Here is a 26,730-nt window from a genome sequence, read left to right as displayed (position 1 = left end):
CTACAGCAGAGCACATTGGAGTGGGGTTCATCACGATGACACACTGCTGTATTGCCCTCGTCTAATTTCCAGACTAGGTTTCATTTGAGTTTAGGACGAGGCAGGCAGAGGACATTGCAGGATATCATTTATTTCATATTTCAGGTTATGTGACCACCGCCCTCCCTCACTCCCTCCTGCTCACTCTGCTGACTCTGGTTAAGAATCTGGCTCTTTAAGCCTGATTTATGCTGCCAGTTTTAGCAGCTGTGTTCAGGCAGCACTTACCTTAACGAATGAGAACTCGTTAGGCCAGGCTAGCGCTCCGTCATTCTCTCCTCTAATAGAATGTCACGTCACGCTGAGCCAAGCACACTTACTCTTGCGCACACAAACATGTGCGTGTCCACACACACTGCTAATTAAGGTCGTCTGGCTGGCTACAGAAAAATCAATGCTGCTTACCCTTATCTATCGTCCCCTCAGGTGTACGGCACAGTGACGGAGGTCACTCAATTCTCCTTTTATAGTTAAAAAGAAAAAAGGGCCACTAATGGTGGGATGGAAATGGTGATGGCAGAGATCAGATGTGTGATGATAAAGGAACACTGGTCTGGGTTACGGTTGTCTGAATGTGCTGCTCACAGGTTCTAAGTGAGATATTCACCAAGCTTTTCAGTGGGTCGTTTCCGGGAGAGGCAATATGCAAATTTTACAGTGAAACTACTGTGTTAAACTACATCAGTCTACTGTTCTGATTCAGTTATGGGCTCCGTCAACACTGAACAACTGTGCGTATCATAAAGAATGTAAACAGCAACAACCATTAAGATAAATTATTATTCCGTATCTGGTTTGAATAATTCTGTATCTACTTAGTCAGCATTGATTCAGTGATTCAGTATTCACTATAAATGACTCCGTATCTACAATAGATTATTCATTAACTGATGGTATGTTATCTAGTAGGTATGATTCGGTATCTAGTAGAACGATTCAGTTTAGGTGGGACCCAGTTCCAAGCTGTTGCTAGGTGGTTGGTATGTTGTTTGCTAACTGGACGGTGGTGGTTGCTAAGTGGTTACTAGGTTGCAGCTATGGTGTTGCTAGGTGGTTGCTACTGTATCCCAGATGATTGCTATGGTGTTTCAGAGTGGTTGCTAGGTGGTTGCTATGCTGTTGCCTATATAATAATAAAAATGAGATCTTACAATGTGCAGCCATAACTAATCTTTTTTTGTTTGGGCCTGAAGAAAGGGCCAGGACGTTACACTGCATAGAAATCTCTGTGTATTAAAATACGAGTATTAGTGGCTAATCACAGTGCTGCAGGTGTATGAGTATTCTGAAGAGGCGGTCAGCAGGCAGCCTTTCCCAGTGTTTGATGAAATCCCTCGTCCTTCTGTCTCACTTGTCCTCGGTGTCTCATCCATTCCTTTATTGATAAACTCAGTCAGGCACTGCTCCCTGCTCGGGAAACAAATTACTACCTGAAGCAACGCTCTCCATCCTTTTCTCTCACTGCAGCCATTTCTCCTTAATCAACCTTTTCTTTTTTGTGCTCTGACCATTACACCCCCCTCCTTTTTATGTCTGACCCTGCAGGGGGCAGATTGGATGAAATCATTGCCCCGCTGTTGGCCATTCTCCTTTTCTTTACTCTCCCCGCTCTTCTTTACTGTTATTCCCTTCCCCAGTCCTTCACCTTCACTTCTCTTCTTCACCTTACCTTTTATCTAAGCAGGTTGTTAGGCTCCAGTCTTTTCTCTACACTCACTGTAAACACCTGTCTCTCTCTCTCTGTGCAGTGAGTAACTACAGCCATGTACTGGAAGGGCAGTCAGACTCAGATGATGAAGATAAGCTTCACATCGTGGAGGAAGAAGGGAGTCCCCTGGATGGTGCTGATGGAGACAGTGTCGCCCATGATGATGAGCCCAACGGCCCTGAGGACAGATGGGATGAAGGTAACGTCCCAGCAGATCATACTTCTAGAGGGAAAAAAAATGTGTCAAAGCAGTGGATTCTCGCTTTGAAAAACACCCCAGGAGTGTGCTTGTATTTTCTTGGGATCATAAGAAAACCTTTTAGTTGGTACCTTTAGGAAAAAAGTTCCTTTCCTGTCAATACATGTACAACACAACTAGGTTTACCCAGCTTAGAAAGCCAGACTCCAGCACATGGTCAACCATGCTATGGCTTCCCTGGAGGTTTAAGGGCCTTGCTCAAAGACCCACCAGTGGCAGTTTAGCTGACACAGGTATCAAACCCACAACCTAATGATCAATAACCCAGTGCTCTGGCCATCAATGCCCTCCTTTAGATTATGCAAATTTCTGTTATGAAATGTTCCCTATTGGTGCATGCGTTCAATATGCATTTATGCACTATAGTAAACCTCTTCATAGCCTATAATAAATAATAAAAAGGATTCTCCAGGTATGAGATACTACATGTATTTACATGTTACATCAGAAATGCTACTCATACATCATTCCATTATTTTAGGTGTAGTTACAGTTGGGTGGTGCCATAGAAAGATTTTAAGGTCTTGAGTTGAATCAGTTGTTCTTTGCAAGAAATGCTCTAAAATGATTTTAAGACTTCTGAATGAAGGTTTTTTTGTCTTATGTAACATACATGGGACATGAATAGCACCCCATGGATTTGCCTACAATTTGCTATAAAACAACAATAAAGCATTGTTTAAGTTACATTAACGTACATGTTAACTTTTCCCCCATTCTTCTACAATGGTGCTACCAGGCTTTCATATGAGGGCATCTGTAACAAAACCAGCAACAACAACAAAAAGGCATTGAAGCCAACAGCACCAGCTCCCAGCACTGACATTAGACCCTTTTTCTTAAACTGAGCTCTAAAACAAACCACCTACTGATCAGGAAGGCTTGTTTTTCATACAGAAGATGAAGGACAGAGGGAGAAAAAACCTAAGGCTTTGGCTCTGTCCTCAGGTCGAGATTGTGAGAGGAATAGTCAAAGCACAACTCTGGCAAATTCCTGCTGATTAGCTGTAAGCAGATGGATGAGGTAGTGTGGAACACTTGTGATTAGGGCGGTTCTGGAGGAGATATGAGCGGATATGAGTGATGTAGTGATGCTGAGTGCTTGCTGAGGAGTAGAAGTGTAAATGTGTTCAGCTGGGGTGTGTGAGTGTGTGTGCGCTGCATGAGTGAATATAGGATATTAAAGTTAGCTTAGTGGCAGACGGACATCAATACAGGTCATATACTGCCACTAGAACCACTGCTAGCACTAAACTCACTGGCTCTCATATACTCTTTCTCTCTTTTACACTTACACATACACACACACACACACACACACCTTGACAGTGTTCTGCAGTGGGGAGTTTCAGAGTAAAGGAATGTCATTAGTTTTGGCTGAGCTCTCCTAACATTAGGTTGCAGAACTCTGAATTATCTGAACCTCTCTCTATATATATAAGAATCTGGGCTCTGAAATGGTTTGAAGAATGACAAACTATATGGCCAAAAGTACTGGGACACCTGCTAATTATTTCTTTGTTCTGAAATTAAGGTTATTTAAATGAATTAAAAAAAAGTTAATTCTGCTTTTGTAGGAGTAACTATCATTACTCACCATGGAAGGCTTTCTACTAGATTTTGGAGCATTGCTGTGAGGATTTGATTGCATTCAGTCATAAGAGCATTAGTGAGGTCAGGATGCTGGATGATCACCATCCGTACTCAACCACAATTCCCCAACTTCCCAAGTCATACCAAAAGCATTGGATGGAGCATCATCATTCCAGAGAACACAGTTCCACAGCTCAATGCAGGGGGGCTCTGTACCCCTCTAGCCCACACCTGGCACAGGGCATGGTGTCAGCAGGTTCATATTTATCTGCTCCAGAGAGTCCTATTCTATTGGCAGTATGTCTCAACAGGGGCTAAACAATCTGTGCACAAACAAACAAGCAAACAAGTGAAAAGCAGAATGCATTCATTAGAAGATGTGTCCACAAACATTTGGACATGTAGCATAACAATTACATCAAATTGCCTAAATATAGGTCAACATTCCCACAGCGGTTCTCCTGCTCAGAATCCGTTCCACTCACTTTCAGTTCTTTATTGATAAAGCTCAGCGCACCCCCCTCCCCCTTTAAGAGGGGCTGTAGTAGAGGCAGTAGGTGGAGGAGATATTAGGTGTGTCACAGAGAGAAATTGGCCTGTCGAGATGTAATGTGCACTGCACTCTGCTCCCACATCACAAGTTAGAGATATATACACCCCTCTGCCTACACTACCCATAATTCACAGCCCTCCAAGCTATAAAGCAGCTACCAGCAGTATCAGCTCAACATCAGCCTGGCCCTCTTTTTTTTTTGTTTATCTCAGATTTCAGTCTCTCCCACTCATTCTTTGTCTGTTCTTGTAGCACTCCATCCTCTTTCCTCTCCTCTACGCAGCACCACCTAGAACAGAGCCAGACAGACTGACTCTCTGTGGTCTCTGTGTTTGTTTTAAAGCCTCTTTTTTCCAGTACACCTCCACTTCATCCTCCCTTCTTTACAATAGAGACTCACTCTCACGCTCTCTCTCTTAACCTTCATGATTAGAAGCCATCGCTGCCTGCTTGCACACTGTCTGCTCTCATTTTGTGCGGAATGAAAGTGCACCACTCCCATTCACAGTGAAGCAGTTCAGCCATTACACTCCTCTATTACACAGGCCCTGCTCTAGTTCATACATTACACACCACTGTCGGTGCGGAATTCAGCCTCAAGTCATTGCACAGGCATTAGGACTGCGCCCACCAGACCTTTTTGGGAACAGCTACAAAGCTAGTGGCCTGAGGACCAGGAGAAAGTAGTTTATTCCAGCCTTGCAAAATTACACAGGTTCTAAGACCTTCCAAGTGCTATAGGCAATGCATGGACAGAAGTATTGGGACACCTGCTCATTTATTGTTTTGTTTTTTTGTTGTTGTTTTGTTTTTTTTATCAAAGATTTTAAAAACCTGCTTTTGTAGTAACTGTCCATAACTGTCCACTGTTTTGAGCGTTGCTGTGAGGATGTAATGGCATTCAGCAACAAGAGCGTTAGTAAGGTTAGGATGTTGGACGATCACCCCTCCACCTCATCCTCCCCAACTCCTCCCAGAAGTATTGGATGGAGCACCTTTATTCCAGAGAACACAGCTCCACTGCTCCACAGTGCCACAACTCAACTCTAGGGGGTTTATACTCCTCTAGCCCTTGCTTGGCATTAGGCATGGTGCCAATGGGTTCATGTTGATCTTCTCTAAAGAGTACATATCTATTGATAGCATTACTTCTCTACATGGACTAGACAAGCTGTGTGTGTACATTTGCACATCTGTGTCAGCAATAGGTGCAGCATAAAGTAGCTGAATGCATTCACATTAGAAGGGGTGTCCACAAACATTTGGACATATGGTGTAAATCCTTTATCTCTTGAAATAGAGAAATGAATGAGGGTATTTGTTCTCACTTCTCACCTCCACCCTTCTCCTACTTGGAAGTCTTATGGTGCGTTCACACTTGGCTTGCAAATTCACTTCCCTAGCGTACTTCCCTGGACCTTGTGCAAAGATTTTAAAAATGTTTCACAATTCATAAAATGATACATCCCAGAGCCCAGTTGGCAAAGCGCTCATTCCAAACGACCCTGGCCTGGCCTACTGGTGTGATTGGGCAACCCGCACACATCTCGAGCCTTCACATTACAATAACACTGATACTCCAGGGTGTTTTTAATGTGTGTGCTTTATACGATCAGGGCCCCAGACTCTCCAAGAAAGAACAATAGAGTAGGCTTAGCAGATACGGGTAGGCACTGTAAGTGTTTCAGTCTGTTTTAGCTTGGTTGAGCAGTTTTACTTTCAGCCTTACTGTGCTTGGGTGTGTGTGAGTCTCACTTTTGTTGGTGTTGGGGGTGTTGGGATATGACCGTACGAACTCTGACTGCAATAGAAGCAACACTCCTCCCAACATCTCAGTATTGTCTTAAATGACCAAAATGGCAGTCTTTCAAAACCTAATTCAATCCAGTTCAAATAGTGAAAAATAGCCCATTGACCATTAGTTTAGAGTCACGCACCTCTTAACACAAACAAAGGCTGCATCCCAAACTACACACTAGCACACTGTTTTGTAAAATAGTGAACCACCATTACAAGTGCTTTCATTAGTGTAGTAAGTAAAGCGTAGCGTAGCAAAGACTTAATTGCACTGAGGAGACGAGAGTGTTTTTTAAAGCAGTACTCCCACTTTTCAGCACATACTGGGAGGGGTGTCTAGATAAATCTGCAGTCTTTCTAAATGGCAGAGAAACTGGATCCCTCAGTTGCCAGTTCTGATGGAAAGACATCAGAAAAAAATAGGACAAAATGTCCTTAACGGTTGCTTACAGGGACATCATGCAAGCCAATGATCCTAAACTCATGATTTACACTATATAGACAAAAGTATTGGGACACCTGCTCATTCATTGTTTATTTTTTTTAATAAAAAGGTAATAAAACAGTTTATCCTGCTTTTATTGGTGTAACTGTCTCTACTGTCCAGGGAAGACTTTCTTTTAGATTGTGAGGCATTACTGTGAAAATTTGATTGCATTCTGCAAAAAGAGCATTAGTGAGGTCAGGATGTTGGATGATCCCTACCCCACCTCATCATCCCAACTTCCCAGGCCATCCCAAAGGTAACAAAACAGAAGTGTAAATAAAAACCTTTGCACTTAACTCAGTCAAAAGGTATTATATTATTTGTACAGTTTTGGTCAGATGAGGATGGGTTTCAACATTTAAACCCAGCATCTGCTCTTCATATCAGAGAAGAGATTCTAATGAACGTGATGATGATGATGATGATGAGTGATATTGGTAAAAAGCTGTTTGATGTTCAGTTCACACTGAACTGAAAAGTGAAAACGTTACTCAGTAAGTTTTTGAAATTCATTTCATCATTAGACTAGATGCTGCAGTAAGGAAACGTACTGTACTCTCAGAAGAGGTCTGCAAAGTGAAAGCAGTTGAGTCATAGGGAACTTCCACTAAAACCTGTACATGAAATGAAGGCAGTTAATTCTGGGAAATGTAGTGCTGGTTCCTGGCCTCGTGTGCATTATGTACACTCTTAGTACAAAAAAAAAAGAAACTGCTTGATGTGTTTGATTTACAGTGGTTTACAAACAGCATCAACAGTACTGTTTTATTCTCAACTGAACTGAACAGACCCATATGATTATGCTGTGTTCATCACACACACAAACTTCCCTCCATTAGTTTCTGGGAACCAAACAAAACTCAACAAAACAAAAACCAGATGATCAGCAAAAAGCCCCTTTGCAAAAGTCCTATGACTTCTCTTTTACACTTCTACGCTACATTTTGGAAGGAACAGAAGGTGCTAAAAATGTCTGAAAAAGCCCCTTCGTACTTTCTGCTCGGGTTAAGATTAACATCATACGCTGGCACCGGTCTGCTGACTCAAGCAACCAACGTAGCGTTGTGTGGAGTGACCCACAACCCGCACATTCTCCACAATCTTCTCTCTGTGAGGTGTGCGTTTTAAGCAGCGGAGGAAGTGTTCATGCGTGCTAGTTCAGCCTTTAAACCACACTACGCTAAACCACATGCTGTAACACTCTCCCTGTTCACCCTTGTTCTTCAAGTGGGTGTTGCAGGCCTGGCCAAAGATTTCCTGTTTGTCTCTGGCATCAGATTTGGCCTGCTGTAGCCAGCAGCCGGGTTTCAGGTTCTCGCTCATAAGGCCGTGTCGTTGATTAAGTGGGTTTCTGCAGAGTTTGGTGGGGAATGCAGGGCTGTAGGTGCTGTAAATAGGAGCTGTACAGTACAGCTGAGGATTACGGAGAAGAGTGCCAACAGCTGCTAGGCTCTTTACCTCCTCCCTCGCTTTTTTAAAAGAAAGGAATATAATCCATTCTTAAGGAGCATTTATCCTTCTCTTTCTGGCCTCGCTGCTGGTGTGTGATCAGCGCAGTGCTGGGCAAGCAGTGATGTCATAGGTGTGCATTACAGGAAGGCAAGGCCCAGCGGGAGAGAAACAGCTATTTGCATGAATTTCAGCCCCGTTACTACACCACAGAAACATTGCCACTCCTCTGTTAGATTATGATTTAAGCTTTTCTTGTAGGCAGTTTCTGAGAAGGGTTAAACCAACCTAAAACATGACCTAAAAACAGGACCGCAGTGAAGTGACTAAAGTGCCAGAGTGCTGACCTCGCTAATGCTCTCATGGCCAAATGGCCAGATCTAGAGGAGCAGGTGTCTACAAACCTTTGGACATATAATGTATGTGCCCTTTTTTTTTTTTTTTTTTTTTTTTTTTTTTCCAAGAACTTGGTGGTAAGATAAGGATGGAAGAAGGTGGTAAAGTACAGATGTATGGTAGTAAGGTATGCTCTGGATATGTAAAGTGGCCCAGTTGCTGTAATTGTCATCTGTAGCTTCCAAAATAGAAAATCTGCATCTTGTACCAAATCCCTCTTTTCACAACGTAAGTCTTCATTGGCCGACAGCATTTCTGTTTCTCTGATGCGTTTATTTCCACACTGCAAATCCTGTTGGACAAATGCACACTGCCACTGAACATCAGCAGTTCTTCATGGAATCACCACAGCTGACAATGGGAGAGTCATCCGGAGAGAGAAAGAGAGAGAGAGTCATTTTGTTTTTGTTTGCCCCTCTTCCCCAGCCCCCCCCCCCTTTCCTTTCCTCCTCCTCATCATCCTCCCCCTCCATACCTTCATCTTTTTTAAATCGTTCTGACACACAAATGCACAAATGTCCTCAGGTGTTCCGAATGTTGTTTTGAGTTGCGAGCGAATGCCATTAGTTGTAATTGCTGACATTGCGGACTCATTTTGAGCGTGCACGCATGAGAAAGTGCACGGCTCAGGCAGAGGTACGCGTGTGTGTAGCCTCAGGGCTTGCTTTTTCCCAAAGCCTTCATTTCCTCATTTGCCCTCGTTAGTGGAGCCAATCCTTCGTTAGTGAGCGATAAAGAAGTAGAATGCGGTGCTCCAATTAAGCTGTTCGTTTTACAGGAGGTTGAGCACAGTTTGCGCATTAGGGCATAGTGGGAAATCTAGAGATTAAATTAGTTATTTAGGATGAATTTGTTTAGTTTGTTTTATAAGTGGGCTAAATATGCAATTGAGAGCTAATGTCTTTTTGTTGTTTGTTTGCCTTTGCCACTGGTGATCTTATGATTACAGCTTCAAAATGATCTAAATCTTATAGCTTATAAGGTCTTGGACAGGGTCAGTTTTCTTTGTAAATCCTAGGTGATGTGTTGTGCTTTTCTGTGTGGTTGTGGTGAAAACATTCCTTTGTCTGGCACCTACGGGGTTACTAACTACAGAACTTACTGCAGCAGGAGTACAGATCATTAATACCAACCGTCATTGTTTTGGAATCAGCCAATGTTGTCAGAGGTTGTAAAAACACCAAGCATGTCCTTGAGCACTCTGGACTCATGGTGCTGGTCAGTACTCAGGACTGTACATCTAAAACAGCTGCTGTGTTAAGACACCAATGTTTCATATTAAGTCTAAACATAAATATCACTGTGACACAAAAACCTTGTATGTCCAAAATAATTTCCAGGAGATATATAGCCTTAACTTTCAATATAAGTCAATGTAGAACATTTTTCATTTTGAAGTATGGCAGTCCGAATCAGGTCATTCCACCCCGGTCTCTAAATGCTGAGCATCCTCCAATACCGATCAGATCTGTGTGTTCGTATAAATAATACAGCAACACAATTTAGCCAAGATAAGCTGCTGATTAATACTCAAGTAAAATCCCTTTATTTTTAGTAGCAGTTTCTATAATGACACCTGATATATCCATTATAATATGCTCAATTCCTCCTTGATTCCAAAAGAAAAAAACCCAATCCAAACAAACAATCCAATATCGTGAATTATTACATTTTTCTAAAAGCCTGATAGTACTGCTCTGTTATAATGACTAGAAATGTGAATTGGTCACATCTGCCCGATTCCCAATCTTTATAGGTACCAGTGCACCACTACTCACCCCCAACACACACACACACACACACACACACACACACACTCTTTTCTTACAGGTTTTATCATTGTGGTCCTCACTGAGCACTTTGGCCTTAGCCTGAGAGAGTAATGACGTGCACCTGAAGTTCATAAGAAAACCTGTAATGACCCATTTCCTGCATTGTGTGTGGGGAACTGAATGAAAAGAAAACATTGAGGATTAAGGGATGAAAATAATTGGTGGATAAATTGCCCCTATTCCCCTCCAAAGAGAGTTAGTCTTGGCTTAAGCAATAACATTATCTCAGCCCACGGCACTTCTAGAGCAGAGCTGGAAAACAAAACTGATGCTGATGAGGCTGATATATGAATCCACTGCTCTTTTATGTCCTAGTATAAAATCTTTAGACATGTCACCATCACAGCAAATAGCAAAATAAAAACATCAGGCACTTCCTGAGACTTCAGAGAAGCACAGGGGAAGCTCTGCTCAGCTAGAGATGCATTACCTGCAGATATTAGTTACATGGGTTCAGTATTGTGATATTGGTTTTGCAATACTGATTTCACAGAAGGCTGAACTATGCATATGAGTCATTAATCTGATTACATGGTTACAGTGCACTGTGAGCTGCATGGACAGACTTAATTTACAGCTACTCATTTCATGTATATGGATAGTAAATAATAGAAAATCAGGTGTAAACATGGAGGGTTATATATTATATTAAAAAGAGGCCTTTAATATCTGATGGCAATGCAATGCACCACCAATTAGGTAGGTGTTACACAAGTGTCCAAATGTTTGTGGACATCCCAAATGAATGCATTTAGCGAAGCGTTCCTTGGTAGTAACAGTAGAGACAGTTACTCCAACAAAAGCAGGATAAATTCTCTAATACCCTTGAGTTTGGAAGAAACAATGAATGAGCAGGTGTCCCAATACTTTTGTCCATATAAATGTACATCTATCTATATACATCCAAACAACAACATCCATACATCCTCTTATTTTCAGAGCTTCAAAGGGTTCTGTGAATGATTGTTTACATTAAGAACCATGTTTGTAAGTGTGATGAACCTTTAATTTGGTAAAAAGAGTTTTTTTTTGGTTTGTTTTTTTTAAGGTTCTTCATCACCACATATCCCTATTATATACATGTTCGTACATGGAAACAAAAGTGGCTTTTCTATTAAATATTTGGAAGAACCATTTGAAGCACTTTTATATTTCAGGATGTATTCTATTAAAAGTAAACTAAACCTGCAGGCCAGTTTCTAGTATAGTTGCAATGCTAGTATTTTGTCCATATCGTGCAGCCCTGGTTCCAACTGCACACCACCACCTGACTCCACTAATGACATCTTCTCTCCAACAAGAATGGAAACCTAATTAGTTAAATGAGGTGGGTGGTCAGGACCAATAGCTGTAGACTGTGCAGTCTTCAGTGGATTCAGCAGAGTTCCCAATATATTTTCTCTGAGATTTATGGTCCCACAGTCTTCAGTTCCCCTCCTAATGGAACACACCTGGCTCTAATATTCAGATGCTCTTGAAGACCTTGATTAGATGGATCAGGTGTGTTAGATTAGGCTTGGATTTAATATACTGAAGTCTTACAGTGGAGAGTTTCTGAGACGGGTCCAAAACACTGTTGTTTTCACATCAAACCATCATTACACTGGCTTTTCTAGATCAAAGCATGATCTGTAGAAGAGTGTTTAATGTGTTTCAGTTCCTAAAGCAGAGCTAGTCTACATGTGCCAGAACATTTCTATAGTGGAATTTGGAGAAAAACGTGAAACATTTCTGTAGTGTTTTTAAACACAGCAAAGGTTAGCCTAGCCTTTTTGGTGCCCTTGTACCTCTGTCTAATGTGTATACTTGTGTGTGTCTGTGTGTGTGTGTGTTGCAGTAAAAGAAGAATGTGTGTCAGAGGAGGATGAGAGAAGTAGAGATGCTCTGGTTGAGGAGATCCTTCAGCAGGGAGACACAGCGGTCATTTTTCCAGAAGCACCAGAGGACGAACCACGCCAGGGCACACCAGAGACCAGTGGCCATGATGAAAATGGTACACAACATATACATTTTCTTATGTCTATATATTTTAATCCCTTTTTTTTATTACTCCATCTTGTTTTAATTTGCCAAAGCAGTTAACTGCGTGGTGTAGCCCGTATGGGCTAATTTATACTCCCATTATATACGATAATTAATATGTCCTTTTCAAACGATGTAACCATCACTACCCACATACTTCTGTGCACCCCAGACATTTGCATGGATGATAAGCAGTGCATCTGCTAGAGGGCAGTTAACAGTGACACGTTTCTGACAACAAACATGGTGAGGTTGTGGTGTAAATGTTCGGAAAGGCGGTGTCAAAAAGTCTTAAAGTCTCCACTTTAAGTTTCTTTTCTGCCAGAGTTTCTTCTTGTGTGTCCATATGGCAATGGTCGTGTCTTATTGAACCTATTGCCGCCACCATTTCCACTGGAATCTGCTCCTTTCTGTAAGCTTTCACAAATATGAACGCAGAGTAGGAGCAGAAGGCTCCATAGCCATATTAAATGTTGAGCAAAAGTGGGGTTATGACAAATTAATAGTTGGTCCATGCCCTGAACCCCTCCCACTCCTCCTGCCTAAAAGCTACAAAAAGTGCTCTGAGGTCTCCACCATTCCAGTCTTTAAGGGCATGAGGGATACTAGCAAAATGAGCCTTAAGACTATGTACGTGACAAACTTGACTACACTTAAACATTTTCAACCAAAAAAATATCTGGAAATATGGCCAATAAAAAATAATTTTATTCAGTTTAGAGCATTTCTATTGGTTCATTCATCATGACATTTTGACACAGAGTAAGTACAGAAAGAATTTGAACACTATCCTGAAGCTAAAGAGGAGCTTTGTACACATTTGTATAGTTATGACATTTAGCAGCTCAGCCTTTATTGTTTCTGACTGAAATGAGTTGGTTCGACTGTTGGCTTAGAAGGTTCTACTTCACATTAAGTAAACACGCAGCTCAGCTTTGATGACTCCGATATTTCCACCTGTACGCACCTGTTTGAACAGAAATACAGAGAAAACGCAGCACCTGAGCAAATCTCTCCTACCTGAGAGACTTTCTCACGTTCCTGAATGCCTGCCCGTTTGTGTGGGTGTGGAAGCGTTTCACCTGACCAGGGGAGAAGTTTAATATGTTACCTGTTAACAGGTAATATGTTACCTGTGTGAAAGCGAGCTAGTAACATTGCCCAGGTGCTCCCTGAGTCCTTACACTATGTCCTGAAGTGCTACTGTCAGACAGTCTTCTGTAGTGCTGTAAGATACATAGTTTCAGACAATGTTTTGCTATTCTTACAAACACAGTAGTGTGTATTGGTTATTTTTTACAGCTTTGAACAAAATCTCACCAATCAGCTGGAGTAAGTTGAAATGAGGACTGCAGTGAACGTCTGCCATTATCCGCATTAGCATATTTAAATGTCCTCTAGCTCCTAATACGGTAACTGTTCATTCATTCATTTGTTTATTAATCCAGCCTTCTGTCCGTCACTCATTTCCAAAAGCTCATTTTAGCAGGCTAAAAGAATTCAGTGCTTTCCCCAGCAGCTCATTGTTCAGCCTCGTAATTATTCACCTCTTTGCAGGTGTTGTTATCGTTTTTGATTACGGAGCCGCCGTTCCTCTTTTAGCTCTTCGTTTCTTTTCTCCTCATCCTCCTCTTTGTGCTAAAGATGGGCGGATGGAGAGAGAGAAAGACAGTTGTTGAGTTGTGCTGTAGCTGTCACTCAGCGCACATCAAAGGCCCCTCCACATTACAGCGTGTGATTGAAGTTCACATATTCCCCTACTTCAGCTTGCGCTCTTCAGAACCAGTGTCATCAAAACCAGCACAATACCACACAACACACACTAGTGTACACATACACATGTTGTTGTGGGCAAAGAAGATGGGTAAGGGGGTATTTTGGGAGCTTAGCCTCATTACTAACATAGAACACCCCTACATGCAAAGTGTACCTTCCTAATTCCTAAAGTCTGTGTTATCAGTATTGGAACCATGAGCTCTCTTTTCATTGGATCTTTATAATTAGGTGTTTCTTTTTATCTCTCTATCTCAGAAGGACTTCGGCTGAGAACACACACACTGTTGTGGGTGTTGTGTGGGCCTGAGAGAGGGAGAGAGTGAGAGAAACACACAAGCCTTTGTCCTTGTGCTCGTATCTTTTGTCCTTGTACTTACCTCTCTGTACTTACCTTGCCCTCTCTCCCTTCTCCTCTCGCGCTCTCTCTCTCTCTCTCTCAGGCACGCCAGATGCATTCTCCCAGCTCCTCACCTGTCCGTACTGCTCTCGCGGCTACAAGCGCTACACGTCTCTAAAGGAGCACATCAAGTACAGGCATGAGAAGAGCGAGGATAATTTCAGCTGCTCCCTCTGCAGCTACACCTTCGCCTACCGCACACAGCTCGACCGGCACATGAGCGCACACAAAACAGACAGAGACCAGGTACCGCACACCTCTGCTTTAACCCTTTCACGTCTTAATACTTATCCTTCCGAAACTATTGCACATTACTTGGTAACAGGGTGTAAAATCCTGAGCCATGCTGTGCTCTCTCTCCCCTCATGACTCTGAAAGCAGAGTTAGCCGGCACAGTCTGTTAGTTGGTGCAGCAGAGCATGGGACCTGGTGTATCCTCAGAGCATGTTGCAGAAAAACCTTGTATCTGAATTTGTTTTGTAGATTTTTAGTTAGACATAATGTACATTCGGCATCTGTACATTTTGACAATGTACATACTTTACACTGTCAAAGCTTCAATAGAAATGACTTGAAATAAGATGTTTACATGGACTTCCATTGAAATCGTTTTCTGTAAAGTTGCCATTTTAAAGATTGATTTTTGCGCAACTGCAACAGTAGGCTCAAATTATACACTTGATACATAGTGATTTTTCTGTAACAGAAAGAACATCTTTCCATACTCAATTTCTCTCTCTCTCTGATCCCTTCCAGCGGCATGTAAACCAAACGGGTGGTGGAGGAAATCGTAAGTTTAAGTGCACTGAATGTGACAAAGCCTTCAAATACAAACACCACCTGAAAGAACACCTGCGAATCCATAGTGGTGAGTGCACTCTACCAGTTGTTGGGCCTGTGTATCGTGTTAGTCAATGAGGTAATTCCACATCAGTCCTGCAGATTTGGCATCTGGCTAACCCCTAAAAAATAGGAAACATGATTGTGTTTGTATTGGCTTATATAGAACCCGACTGGACAACCTTTTTATTTCTGAAGATAACAGCAATCAGGTGCATCTGGACTTTCTTGGAATGTCTCTTGTATTTACCTTTCTTTCACATTTATTGCGTATATTTATCTTTTAAGGTGTTCTATTAGCTTTTCCTGATGGACTGACTTTCTTCAGAACCTAAAAGTTTCTCTTTTTATGAACACTTAGGGACTGCTTCAGGCTGCGGGGTGTAACACAAGTCAAACATGATCCAAGTTTAGATACTATCAGCCAATAGCAAAAATTGCTGTAAACTAAAGCACGTCATGTTAGAATTGCTAAAATGTGGTTAGATGTGATTGCTGATTAGCCTTTAGGGAAAAGCTGTATATCAGATATATATTTTGTGGAAAGGTGAAAACAATTAGATTTGACTTCATGTATAAAACACTCCTGGTTTATCTTCATCATCATCATCGTCGTCTGTATAACAGGATTTGTCTGTGCTTGTCCTACAGGAGAGAAGCCATACGAGTGCTCCAACTGTAAGAAGCGCTTCTCCCATTCCGGCTCCTACAGCTCTCACATCAGCAGCAAAAAATGCATCGGCCTCATCTCCGTCAACGGCCGGCCACGGCCTTCTGCCACAGGAGGCGCCAAAACCCCTCAGTGCCCTTCCCCATCCCTGCCCTCATCCCCTGCCACTGCCCGCACCCAGCTCAGAGACAAACTGGACCATGCTAAGCCCTTGCAGGAGCAGCTCCCACTCACACAGATCAAGTCTGAGCCGATGGACTATGAGTACAAGCCTGTGGTCGTGGCCCCGGCTGCTGGTGGAGTGAATGGAGTTTTTCAGGGCGGAGCAGCAGCCCCACTGCAGGGAGCAGTACAGGCTGTGGTTCTGCCTACGGTGGGCCTGGTATCACCAATCAGCATCAACCTTGGTGACCTACAGAACATGTTGAAGGTGGCAGTGGATGGGAACGTAATCAGGCAAGTGCTGGAGAACGCCCAGAACAAAGGCCAGCCTGCAGGAACAGGGAGAGTGGCAATCGCCCAGGCTCCTCAACAAGTTATCCAAGCCATTAGTCTTCCTATTGTGGACCAGGACGGGACAGCCAAAATCATCATCAACTACAGCCTGGATCCATCACAGGCCCAGGCGGCCCTGCAGAACTTGAAGAAAGAGCCTGTAGGGCAGAACGCTGATGCCTGCAAAACCGAAAGACTGCCTGAGGACCTGACGCTCAAAAGCAAGACAAGCAAGGAGAAATCCACCACTGTGGGTGAAGAGAAGCAGCTGGGGAAGGGCAGTGATGCATCACCCAAACACTGTGGCAACGAAGGTCAGCACATCAACGGGACGCACCAGGAGGAGAAGTCCGAAGCAGACATTGGACTGTGTCCTGGGAAGCCTCCACTAAAGAACCTTCTGTCCCTCCTCAAGGCCTACTTTGCCTTGAATGCTGAGCCCACCAAGGAGGAACTGGCCAAAATCTCTGAATCGGTCAGCCTTCCTACCGAAGTGGTCAGGAAGTGGTTTGAGAAGATGCAGTCCGGGCAGATTTCTGTAGAATTGTCCTCTCCTGCAACACAGAATGAGCAGAATGCTGGTGGAGACACTGATGAAACACCAGAGGACCTCATCAAGGCTACACTCGAGAAGGACAAGGAAAGGAACCAAGAGGTACAGGAAAAGGAACTGCATAGCCCAGCAGAGGGCGCTACAGCTGGGATAAATGCAACAGAAAATGGCCCAGCATCCCCTTCACCACTCAACCTGTCTGCAGATGGGCCTGTCCCAGCCCGGACCGCAGAAGAGGGCGACGGACCCCTTGATTTGTCCCTCCCCAAATCCGCAGCCGCAGCTAATGCGGCTGCCACTCATGCTAACACTGTTTACTCGGCTCAGGACGAGCCACTGAACTTGACTTGCACAAAGAAGGAAGCACCCGGCAACGCGAGCGCTAGCGCTGCCGTCTATGCTAGCCAAACAAGTGCCAATCCCATAAACATTGTGACCACTCAACTGCCCACACTGGTGGCTATCACCGAGCAGGGCCATGGGCAGTGTCTACGCGCTCTCACCACCACTAAACAGACCATCCTGATCCCACAGTTGGCCTACACCTATACCACTACAGCCTCCAGCCCAGCAGGGGGCGACACACAGCAGAAGACCATACTGCAGGTCAACGGCATCAAGGTAGGAACATAAAATGCTAGTGAAATATATTCTCCTACTTCACACACTATATGGACAAAACTATTGGGACACCTGCTCATTCATTGTTTCTTTCAAAATCAAGGGTTTAGTTGGAGTAACTGTCTCTACTGTGCAGAGAAGGACAGTAGAGCATTTCTCTACTAGAGTAGAGTAGAGCATTTGGAGCATTGCTGTGAGGATTTGATCGCATTTAGCGATAAGAGCATCATCCAAAGCACCATCAATCCAGAGAACACAGTTCCACTGCTCCCAGCGCAATGCCGAGGAGCTTTATACCCATCTAGTCTATGCCTGGCATGTTGCCAATAGGTTCATATTTATCTGTTCCAGAGCTGAATGCATTAATTAGAAGGGGTGTCCACAAACAACGTAACTACACAGAGTAATGGAAAGTGTAGTTAGTAGTGAGGAGGTTTTGATATGACAGTGATCATATACCAAAGCGACAAATGCCCTGTTTTTCTGTGTGTAGGAGGAAAAGCTGGAGAGCAACTCAGAAGTGGCATCAATTTTAGAAGAGCAGACGGACTCTGACTCCGGCCCAGCGAGGAAGAAGATGAAGAAGACTGAAAACGGCCTGTACGCCTGCGACCTGTGTGACAAAATCTTCCAGAAGAGCAGCTCGCTGCTTCGACATAAATACGAACACACAGGTACGTCTGTTGTACACAATCTCACATACAGTTGAACTAGGCTGGGCTCACCCTTGCCGAGACATTCACCTGCTGGGCCTCCACAGAATTATGATGCAGAATGGTTTTGAAGGGGAAATTGTGACCGAGCCGTTTAAATTGCAACATTATTGCCTATTGCACATTTAACAGGGTGGAATTCACAGTTCCAAATACCGCTACATGGGCTGGAGGGTGCGGGGAGTTATTTTCCCCTTGTCGTTTGCTGGCCAAAAGTATTACCTTTTAACATGGAACCCAGTCTGTTACATCAGAACTCTGGTAGTAATTTACACTCTCACTCGCTCGCGCTCTCTCTGGGCGCTGTTAGATCCTATCCAAGCCAAAGAGCTGCTCCCCTCTCTCTTTCTATTCAGATTCTGCGCCAAAAGCAAGCAGCCTACATCCAAATGACATCACTGTGCCTTGAACCATGAGCTTGTACTTTTTTATCCTTCCCTCCAAAGCCACAGTTTATAAAACTCTTACCTCCAGCCCACGGTGGAGCGAGGCCGCCTCACCCTCTGTTGCTTATTTTGATTCATTGTTTGGTTTTATTATCCATGGATACATAATGACACGTAGCGTTTAATCCTTTGAAGCTCAGTGCGCGCGGGTTGGGAAAGGCAGGCTTACGGAGCGCTGTGGAGATTAATACAGCGGTATTTGTCACTGAGGAGCTTCATAAGCTCAGGCTGTGTATGGTGGCTTTTAAACTGCTTGTGTAACGAGCTCTGAAAAGCTCATCTTTCTTTCCACATAAACATTCATCTCTGTAACTTCCAGAGGATGTAATGGGGGCGGTAATCCTGTGATAATTACTCAATACAGTTAAGGGAAAATAAATATACTGCATTATTGCGCATACACAAGTTTGTTTTGATCAAAATTAACAAGGATTTTTAAACCCATGCACACATCCACTTAAATTATTAATTCAGTGGTGCTAAAAGTCCTAATATGCTTTTTAACTTGCCATGAGTTTAAGCCATGGGTACAGAGAAGCTACCAGCTATAGTCAATCATGATCACTAGCAGGAGATTGTCACTGGATTGACCAACACTCACACTCGGTACTACAGGGAAGTTCAGCTCACTGTAGAGCTGATGAGGATGATTTACACAAGTCAGGAACGTCTCTTGGATCCATTTCTAAGCAACTGCAGATTCCAAGATTCAGTCAAAAGTCAGGAACGACCAAAGAACCACTGAGGCACAGGCCAAGCAGCGGTCAAGCAGTTTCACATTGCTTCAGTCAAGGTGCAACTTGCTAAGGGGCATTTAATCAAATATTGGGTGCACTGTATGTATGTATGTATAATTTAATCCTCTATGTATAATAGAGTGGAGGCTAATGCTAATGCTCACAAACGAACAAACACCCAATCACAGCATATTCACCCACTACAAAGCATTTCACATCAGTAGTCGAAAACACACTAAAGTCTAAACTAAATCACTCTGTCCAGAATGTCTCATTATAGAAACGGCTACTAAAAATAAAGGGATTTTACTTCAGTATTAATCAGCAGCTCATCTTATCTAAACTGTGCAGCTGAATTATTTACACAAACACACAGATCAGATTGGAATCGGCTGATTCTCAGAATTAAAAGGGACTCCGATTGGACCAGGAGGCAGAAATAAATTGATCAGGGCAAACCTAATAATTTCTGTCTGTTGCTTCTGTAGCATAAGGTCAAATACCACTAACCGTTCTCTTATAGAATTTCCCCATGCGTACAAAAGTATAAAAAAAAAAACAACAACTTTGTTCCATTAACTTAATGTAAATTTCCTATATATGTATACAGTCACACTGTAGTCTGTTACTACAGACAATAATTTAGATGTTTCCCCATGCTTTAAAAAAAAAAAAAAAAGCCCAGAACAAAACAAACAGGTGGTAGTCGTTTGAAGTGTATTCCTTTAACTTATTCAAAATCATTTTGTTGGTTCTGACGGTGTGTTCCTCAGCTTTTTCCTACTGAATCCGGACTGTCTGTAATAAAAGACCTGAAAAATATCCAAGTGAAATAAACCATGCTACTTTCTCCATCTGTTCTGCAGGTAAGCGGCCCCATGAATGCGGAATCTGCAGCAAAGCTTTCAAACACAAGCATCACCTGATCGAACACTTGCGTCTGCACTCAGGAGAAAAGCCATACCAGTGCGATAAGTGCGGCAAACGCTTCTCCCACTCGGGCTCCTACTCGCAGCACATGAACCACCGCTATTCCTACTGCAAGAAGGAGGCCCACGGGCAGGACCTGCCCCAGAGCAACGAGGAGGAGGAGAACCAGAGCGAAGAGCAGCCTCGGCCTGAGAGCACGGCACCATCGCCTCCGTCTCAACTGGACTCGGACGAGCGGGGGAGCAGCGCCAGAGAGGACGAGGAGAGCGAGGAAGAGGAGGAAGAGATGGGCTCAGGCAGCATGGTGGACGAGGACGAGATCCAGGTGGTCAGGATCGGAGAGGAAGGAGGGGAGGATGAGGAGGACGAGGAGATGATCAGGGAAAACGAAAGACAAGAGGAGGCGGTGGAAACACTAGAAGGAGAGATGATGAAGGTTGTGGTGATGCAGGAGTGCGAGGAAGAAAGCGATGAAAGAGAAAACGCAGAACCAATGGACACGCAAGAGAACGAGACACAGGAGCGAGCAGACCAGGCCGGAGAGAAGAATGAAGATGAGGAGAAAGGAGAACTTGTGAAGGAGAACGGTGCAAATGAAGGAAACACACCCAGTGAAAATGGAGACGTGGAATGAAGGAGAAAAAAAAACAAAAACAAACACACAGCTGGGCTTTTGTCGCCCTTATTCTTTGCTACATCGTTTTACAAACGTTACTAATTTGAAGGAACAAAGACTGCAGATGGGGTCTCTTCCAGAGTCTTTACTGAGCAGTAATGAAGAAAGGAGGAGGAGGAGGAGAGGAGCGCTGTAGCGCTGACGCTGCATTTTAGCCCACTACTGTGTATAAAACCCCCTGGTGTGCCTGATAAAAAAAAGAAAGAAAAACAAAACAAACTAGTTGCTTTTCCACAAACAGTGTTTATGAATATGGTTTGTATAAATATAAAGTTTAACAAGAAAACAAATTGACGCATATACGGACTGAAAGCTAGACACGTTTTAGCTAATAATGTTTTATTACTAAAACACCTTGGGTCAATTTCTTTTTATCAGTGTTACTAATTTTTTGTCGCTCTTGTTTAAACCTTAAAAAACTGTACAGTTGGGAGAGATTTCTATACGTTTTTATTGCCAATGAACAAAACTCAGTATTTTATTGCATTTGAAGGAGAAGAAAAAAAATCCTGTGCACTACCATACTCCCAGTTTACCGATAGATCACCTCTGTGGGCCTTGCGTTGTTTAATGTCTACCTTTCAGTATTAGCACTCTAGAGCTAACCCCTATGCCACGCTAGCCTGTGCTAGCCCCACATTTACCTGTCGGATGTTGTTCTGTTTTGTTTTTTTGGTAAAGAAGTGGTCTGTGAGCCTTAAAATGTAAGAAACAAAAAGACAAAAAAAATGATTTACACGGGTTTGGTGGGGTGGCAGGATGGTGGCACGCCATCTGAAATCCGAATTAAACTTTTGAGAAGCAGAATTTCTGAGAAGGAAGATTTCACACAAAAAAAATTCACCCTTCAGTCCGTGACCTCCCACCCTCCCTTATGCAAAAGCATGCATGTTGAAGTGCCATTCGACAGTGCTCTCGCCGTTCTCAGACACTGTTACCAGGCAGCATGTTGACCTGTGGGCTGGCGCTGTCTTTACCGTCTTTAATGTGGTAGCAAACCTAAACCCCTGAACCTGAACCACTAGTCCTTACCAAAGGACAAGACTGCCTCTTTTCTAAACTCGATTCCTACATCCTGTTACTGCAGTTCAGGACAAAACAATCAAAGAACAAAAGAGAAAAAGTTCAGTTTCTTTCCAGCCTTGAAGTGTTGATCTTTTTGTTCCTTGGTTTTAGTGCACTTCTTTATTCAATTAGCTGCACATACACTTTTTCTTCAGGTAACAAGCATAAGCAAATATGAACCCACAATGACCCTCGCCTGTCATTTGTTTTTATTTCTACTTTTATAACAGTCAGTATTAATTTTTATGTCTTTTCTGTTTGTATGTTTGGTTGGTTGATTGTTTGTTTGTTTGTTTGTTTTTTCAGTGAACTTTGCATATTTGTTTGTTTGCAGTCATGGCAGTATTATTCCTCACCCCTTTCACCAGTATAACTTTGTTTAGTTTTAGAGACCTTTTATATTTATGTGTCTTATTTTTGTATTTTTCTTTATGGTTATTTATTACACGACGTAGTGTACAATATTGTAGTTTGTATTAATACAATAATATATTTTAGTATGAAGAATAATTTCGAAGATAAATGAATACACAGCTGGGGAAGAAACTCTAGCATTTCAAAGTGTTTTAAAACAAAGAGTATTATTTTCAAATTTTCAATTGTTTGAAAGAATTAAAAAAGAAAAATGAACTAAAAAAAAAAAAAAAAAAAAAAAAAGAAAGTAAAAAAAGACCACCCAACGAAGTATTGGACCTTTATCTTCTCGCGTTGCCCATTCTCATGTTACTGTCTCTTTCCCCACTAGACTTTGAGGCTACTGAACATTGATAAACTAATTGTATGCTATACACGCATGAGTCTTCGCTGTTGTACTGAAGGATCGTCCTTAACCACGAAACTGTGCTGCCCATTTTTACCAAGCCAAAACGTTAACGTCAAATTTTGTTTTATTTTGTGCCAATGTGTTCGTTTGTCCACGTCAAGGCCACAACTTGTTTTATATGTCCCTGTTTTAATCTATGGTTATGTATTTTTTTTTATAGATAGGGTTTTTTTTTTGTTTTTTTTTGGTTTGTTTTTTTTTATGACTCCCCATCTCACAATAAAATACATCAAGAATTGAACACGAGCTTCTATGGACTGGAATTGTCTTTATGTGACTCTTTAGAAGAACTATGTTTAGGTTCTCCCTTTACTCCTGGTCACTTCACCACATGCATATTGCGGCTGTCCAATAAAAAAAAAGTGTCTCCATTTTTTAACCCCATTTTTTTAACCCCTTTGAACCCTGTAGCTGCTTTTGTACACTGTAAACATAACTCTGGATGAATGGGCCAATAAAAATGCTCTAAACTAACTGTAATTGCTCCAAGTTTAAAACTTATTTTACATGACCTTCTTTCCAGTTAAAACCATTTTTGCCTTCTCCTAAAAAAAGTCATCATTTTGGAGATGCATGTTTTTTATTGGACAGTGACGATTTACACTTGGTTGGAAAATGTGTTAAGATTAGACCCAGATCCAACTGCTGTGGGGGACTCAAATCCATTTCTTACAAAACAGCCGTTTATGCGTTCAGCCTTATCCTGTGCTGTACTAAAGTTGGTTGCTGCCTCAAAATTTGCAACTTAACATGCGGCCTTCCTCACAGCGACAGATGACCCAGCAGCGCACCCACAGGTAGGTGTTTTGGTTTTTAAGATTGACAATTTTTTCCTTCCCCCTATTGGTTCTGCCAATTTACAGGTTTGCAGCACTAGTGATTCTAACATGGGTAAGGACTGAACACATTTCCGCCCAATACGTGCAAAGCCAGTCACCGCCCATTTCACAACAGTTCCACCAGCTAACTGACATCTGCTGGTCAACAGTGCTCTCTCAGATTTGGGCTGCTGATACTTAAGACGCATGAAGTGACCCTGGGTAAACGGGGTCAAACTTTTCTTAAACAGAATTTAATAAGAACCTTCACATAAAGAAATTAGTTCTTTACTACAGAATTTTGGAAAGGAACGTTAGGAACGTCCTGATCGGTTTTTATACTCTCGATCCAATCCTCCTAATGCTGACCATCAGGCGATACCGATCCGATCTATGGGTTTCTGTAAATAAAACAGCCCCACAATTCAGGTAAGCTGTGCACTAGTGAACAGCAGTAAAATCACCATCAACTTTTTAAACAGTTTTAAACTCTTTAGTGCTCACCATCTTACCGTCCGGTCTGACTGACCCCCCTGACCATTCAGCTCCCAGCTAGAACAGAGCATTTCCACCACAGTCTGCTTTCTAACCAGGTGGAATTCAGAAGTAAAGTAGGGCTGGGAGAAACGTTAGATCTTCCCAAATGGATAAAATGGGATAAAATATCCGTTGTTGCCGAACTACAACAAACTGGGTGGTTTTTGGCAGCACGGATAAAAAAAAAAGGCCGAAAATAGTCCACCTAACACTTCACCTGCTTTACTGTGCGCTGAGCTAAAGATTTCCTCTTTAGCCGAACTTCCGTTCCACCTTAAATAATGCAGCAGTTACACGCTGCTGTTGAAATGGACTCAGTGGAACTGCGGCAACATTTAAGGTGGAATGCAGAGTTCGGCTCTGTCTGGGGAAGCTTTACAAAAAATGAAAAGCTCACCTGCAGCAGCTAAGGATCATGTCTATTTATGAAGCCTAGAGGACAGCAGATTGCACCCTGCTACAGCAAACCTAAGGATCGGAAGTGGATCGGAACCTTAAAAGCAGATCCATTAAAAATGCCTGGATCGCCCCCCATCCCGAGTCACTGGATCGGATCAGGACATTCCTAGTTTAACTTGAACGTCTCATTTACATAAACTGTGCTCTACAAAACCATTAACTTATTTATTGGGGGAGCCAAAAGTCTAGAAACAAAAGTTCTATTCCAAAATCAACCATATCATCATGGTTACACAAAAACCTTGCATCTCCATTTTTGACTTTGACAATGTGAATCTGGCAGTTCTTTATACTGTCCCTAGGGGACTAGTTATACTAACTAGGGAGGCACTGATCCATCTTTCTGTTCTGATACAGACACATGAACTTTTCACATCAATCGATATCTCACCATGTGGGAGAGACTTCAGGCATCAGGATTGACAAACATTACTTTACTAACTTTGTAAAACAAACATATATATGTTCATATATAACAAACAAACACAAATATAAATGAACCCAACTTCTATTCATTTCTCACTAAAATATAAATATTTTTATTGTGCTGGACCTCGTACAGTGTTGTCTGGGCTTAGGACTGAATTTCGAAGTCTGTGAGACTAAAGAGGAGCTAGCAGCTGTAAGTTACTCTGATCCTGAGTTATAAAGTCTAGAACACCAGCGGTGTGAGAATCGTGTTCTGTAAAAATGAATCTGTCCTTTGGATCAGACTAATTATCTAATAGCCGCTACTTGTGTTAGTATCTGGACCGAAATCTCATCCTGGTATTGGATCAGTGCAGCCCTAGTCATAAGTTCATGCTGAATGGACCAAATTCTCAAAATGACCTGGATCTTTTTACATTGACTTCCACTGAAAGTTAAGGTTTTCTCCCTCTGCTGTAAAGTTACCGTTTTGGAGACACAAAGTTTTTGCAGGATAGCAACCATATACTGATTTCTGAAGCCAGTGTGCCACGATGAGGATGACCATGACTAGACAGAAGCAAAGCAGGATCCATATGAGGAAGCAGCACCAGAACAAGCCACAGAGAAATAACTTGGAGAAAAAGGAAAGAAACAAAGCTGTGATAATAGAAGATGATGTGACCTGACCTTGAGAACTCCTCAAGGTTATTGGCATTGATCAGGGTTGGGTTTCAGGCTGCCTTTTGGGCCAGAGAGCATGAATTAGTAATGCACTGGAGCACAGATCTATAATCTGATGAAAAGTCTGAAAATGATGCCACACCAGCTTCTTCTCTCTGATACTGTACAGCTAAATGCTTGCTGATGTGCTGTGTGTGTGTGTGTGTGTGTGTGTGTGTGTGTGTGTGTGTGTGTGTGTGTGTGTGTGTGAGTGAGAGAGAGAGAGAGACAGATAAAGAGCTAGGATCTCTCCTGGGAGACATTAGTGCATGTGTGTGGTACGGTGGATGTGTGAGGCATGGCTGAGGCATGGTTTACTCAGTCATTAGGTCTGGTTATAAAAATCTACAAATCACTAGTACCGTCAATATTGTTCTTGTATTTTTTCCATGTCAAGTGTAGCACACGACTGTACATTCAACACACAGTACTGTGAAATTGGGCCACTGTGTGCAAGTGTAGGCTGAATTGATAAGCCCTTCATGAAATAAAACCAGTGCAACTGAAGCCAAGAGAGGAAACAGAGTCAAAGCAGAACATCCCCTGGGAAATTTAGAAAACACACACACACACACACACACACACACACAATTACTCTGCATGTACATGCCAGCTTCATTTACCTGCGCAGCAGTATTGTACGTTTGTGTGTGTGCGCATGTATGTGTGTGTTAAATGAGATGCTGAAATGTTGATTGGTTTGAGATCAATGGCTTTGTCCTGGTTCTCCATCAGTTACACTATAAAGAGCTGCTGCTGTTTACTCCGACACAAACCCCTCTCCCTCACACTGACCAACAGTTTTACCAACACTGGATGAAGCTGTATCTTGCTTTCTTCCGAAATATTCCTGGCAATGCTTGATTACTTTTAGTTCACCGAGAAAAACATATATCATTTGATAGGGA

General features: G+C 42.5%; 1 protein-coding gene across 2 annotated transcripts in view; it reads left to right on the top strand.

Annotated features, from left to right (window-relative positions):
- The window catches only part of zeb1b (zinc finger E-box binding homeobox 1b), a 74,459-nt gene extending 51,341 nt beyond the window's left edge, over positions 1 to 23,118 (top strand). For both annotated transcript variants that reach the window (XM_072667021.1, XM_072667022.1), the window contains exons 2-8: positions 1,788 to 1,946; positions 11,951 to 12,106; positions 14,352 to 14,554; positions 15,065 to 15,176; positions 15,800 to 17,487; positions 17,981 to 18,161; positions 20,250 to 23,118. In XM_072667021.1, the coding sequence (XP_072523122.1) occupies positions 1,788 to 1,946; positions 11,951 to 12,106; positions 14,352 to 14,554; positions 15,065 to 15,176; positions 15,800 to 17,487; positions 17,981 to 18,161; positions 20,250 to 20,947 (3,197 nt within the window). In that variant the 3' untranslated portion in view covers positions 20,948 to 23,118. The remainder of the gene's footprint in view (positions 1 to 1,787; positions 1,947 to 11,950; positions 12,107 to 14,351; positions 14,555 to 15,064; positions 15,177 to 15,799; positions 17,488 to 17,980; positions 18,162 to 20,249) is intronic.
- The last annotated feature ends 3,612 nt before the right edge of the window (positions 23,119 to 26,730 follow it).

This window comes from Salminus brasiliensis, chromosome 22, assembly GCF_030463535.1.
Source record: "Salminus brasiliensis chromosome 22, fSalBra1.hap2, whole genome shotgun sequence".
Taxonomy (NCBI): domain Eukaryota; kingdom Metazoa; phylum Chordata; class Actinopteri; order Characiformes; family Bryconidae; genus Salminus; species Salminus brasiliensis.
Note: the sequence above shows the minus strand (reverse complement) of the source record. Positions and strands in the feature narration are given on the sequence as shown.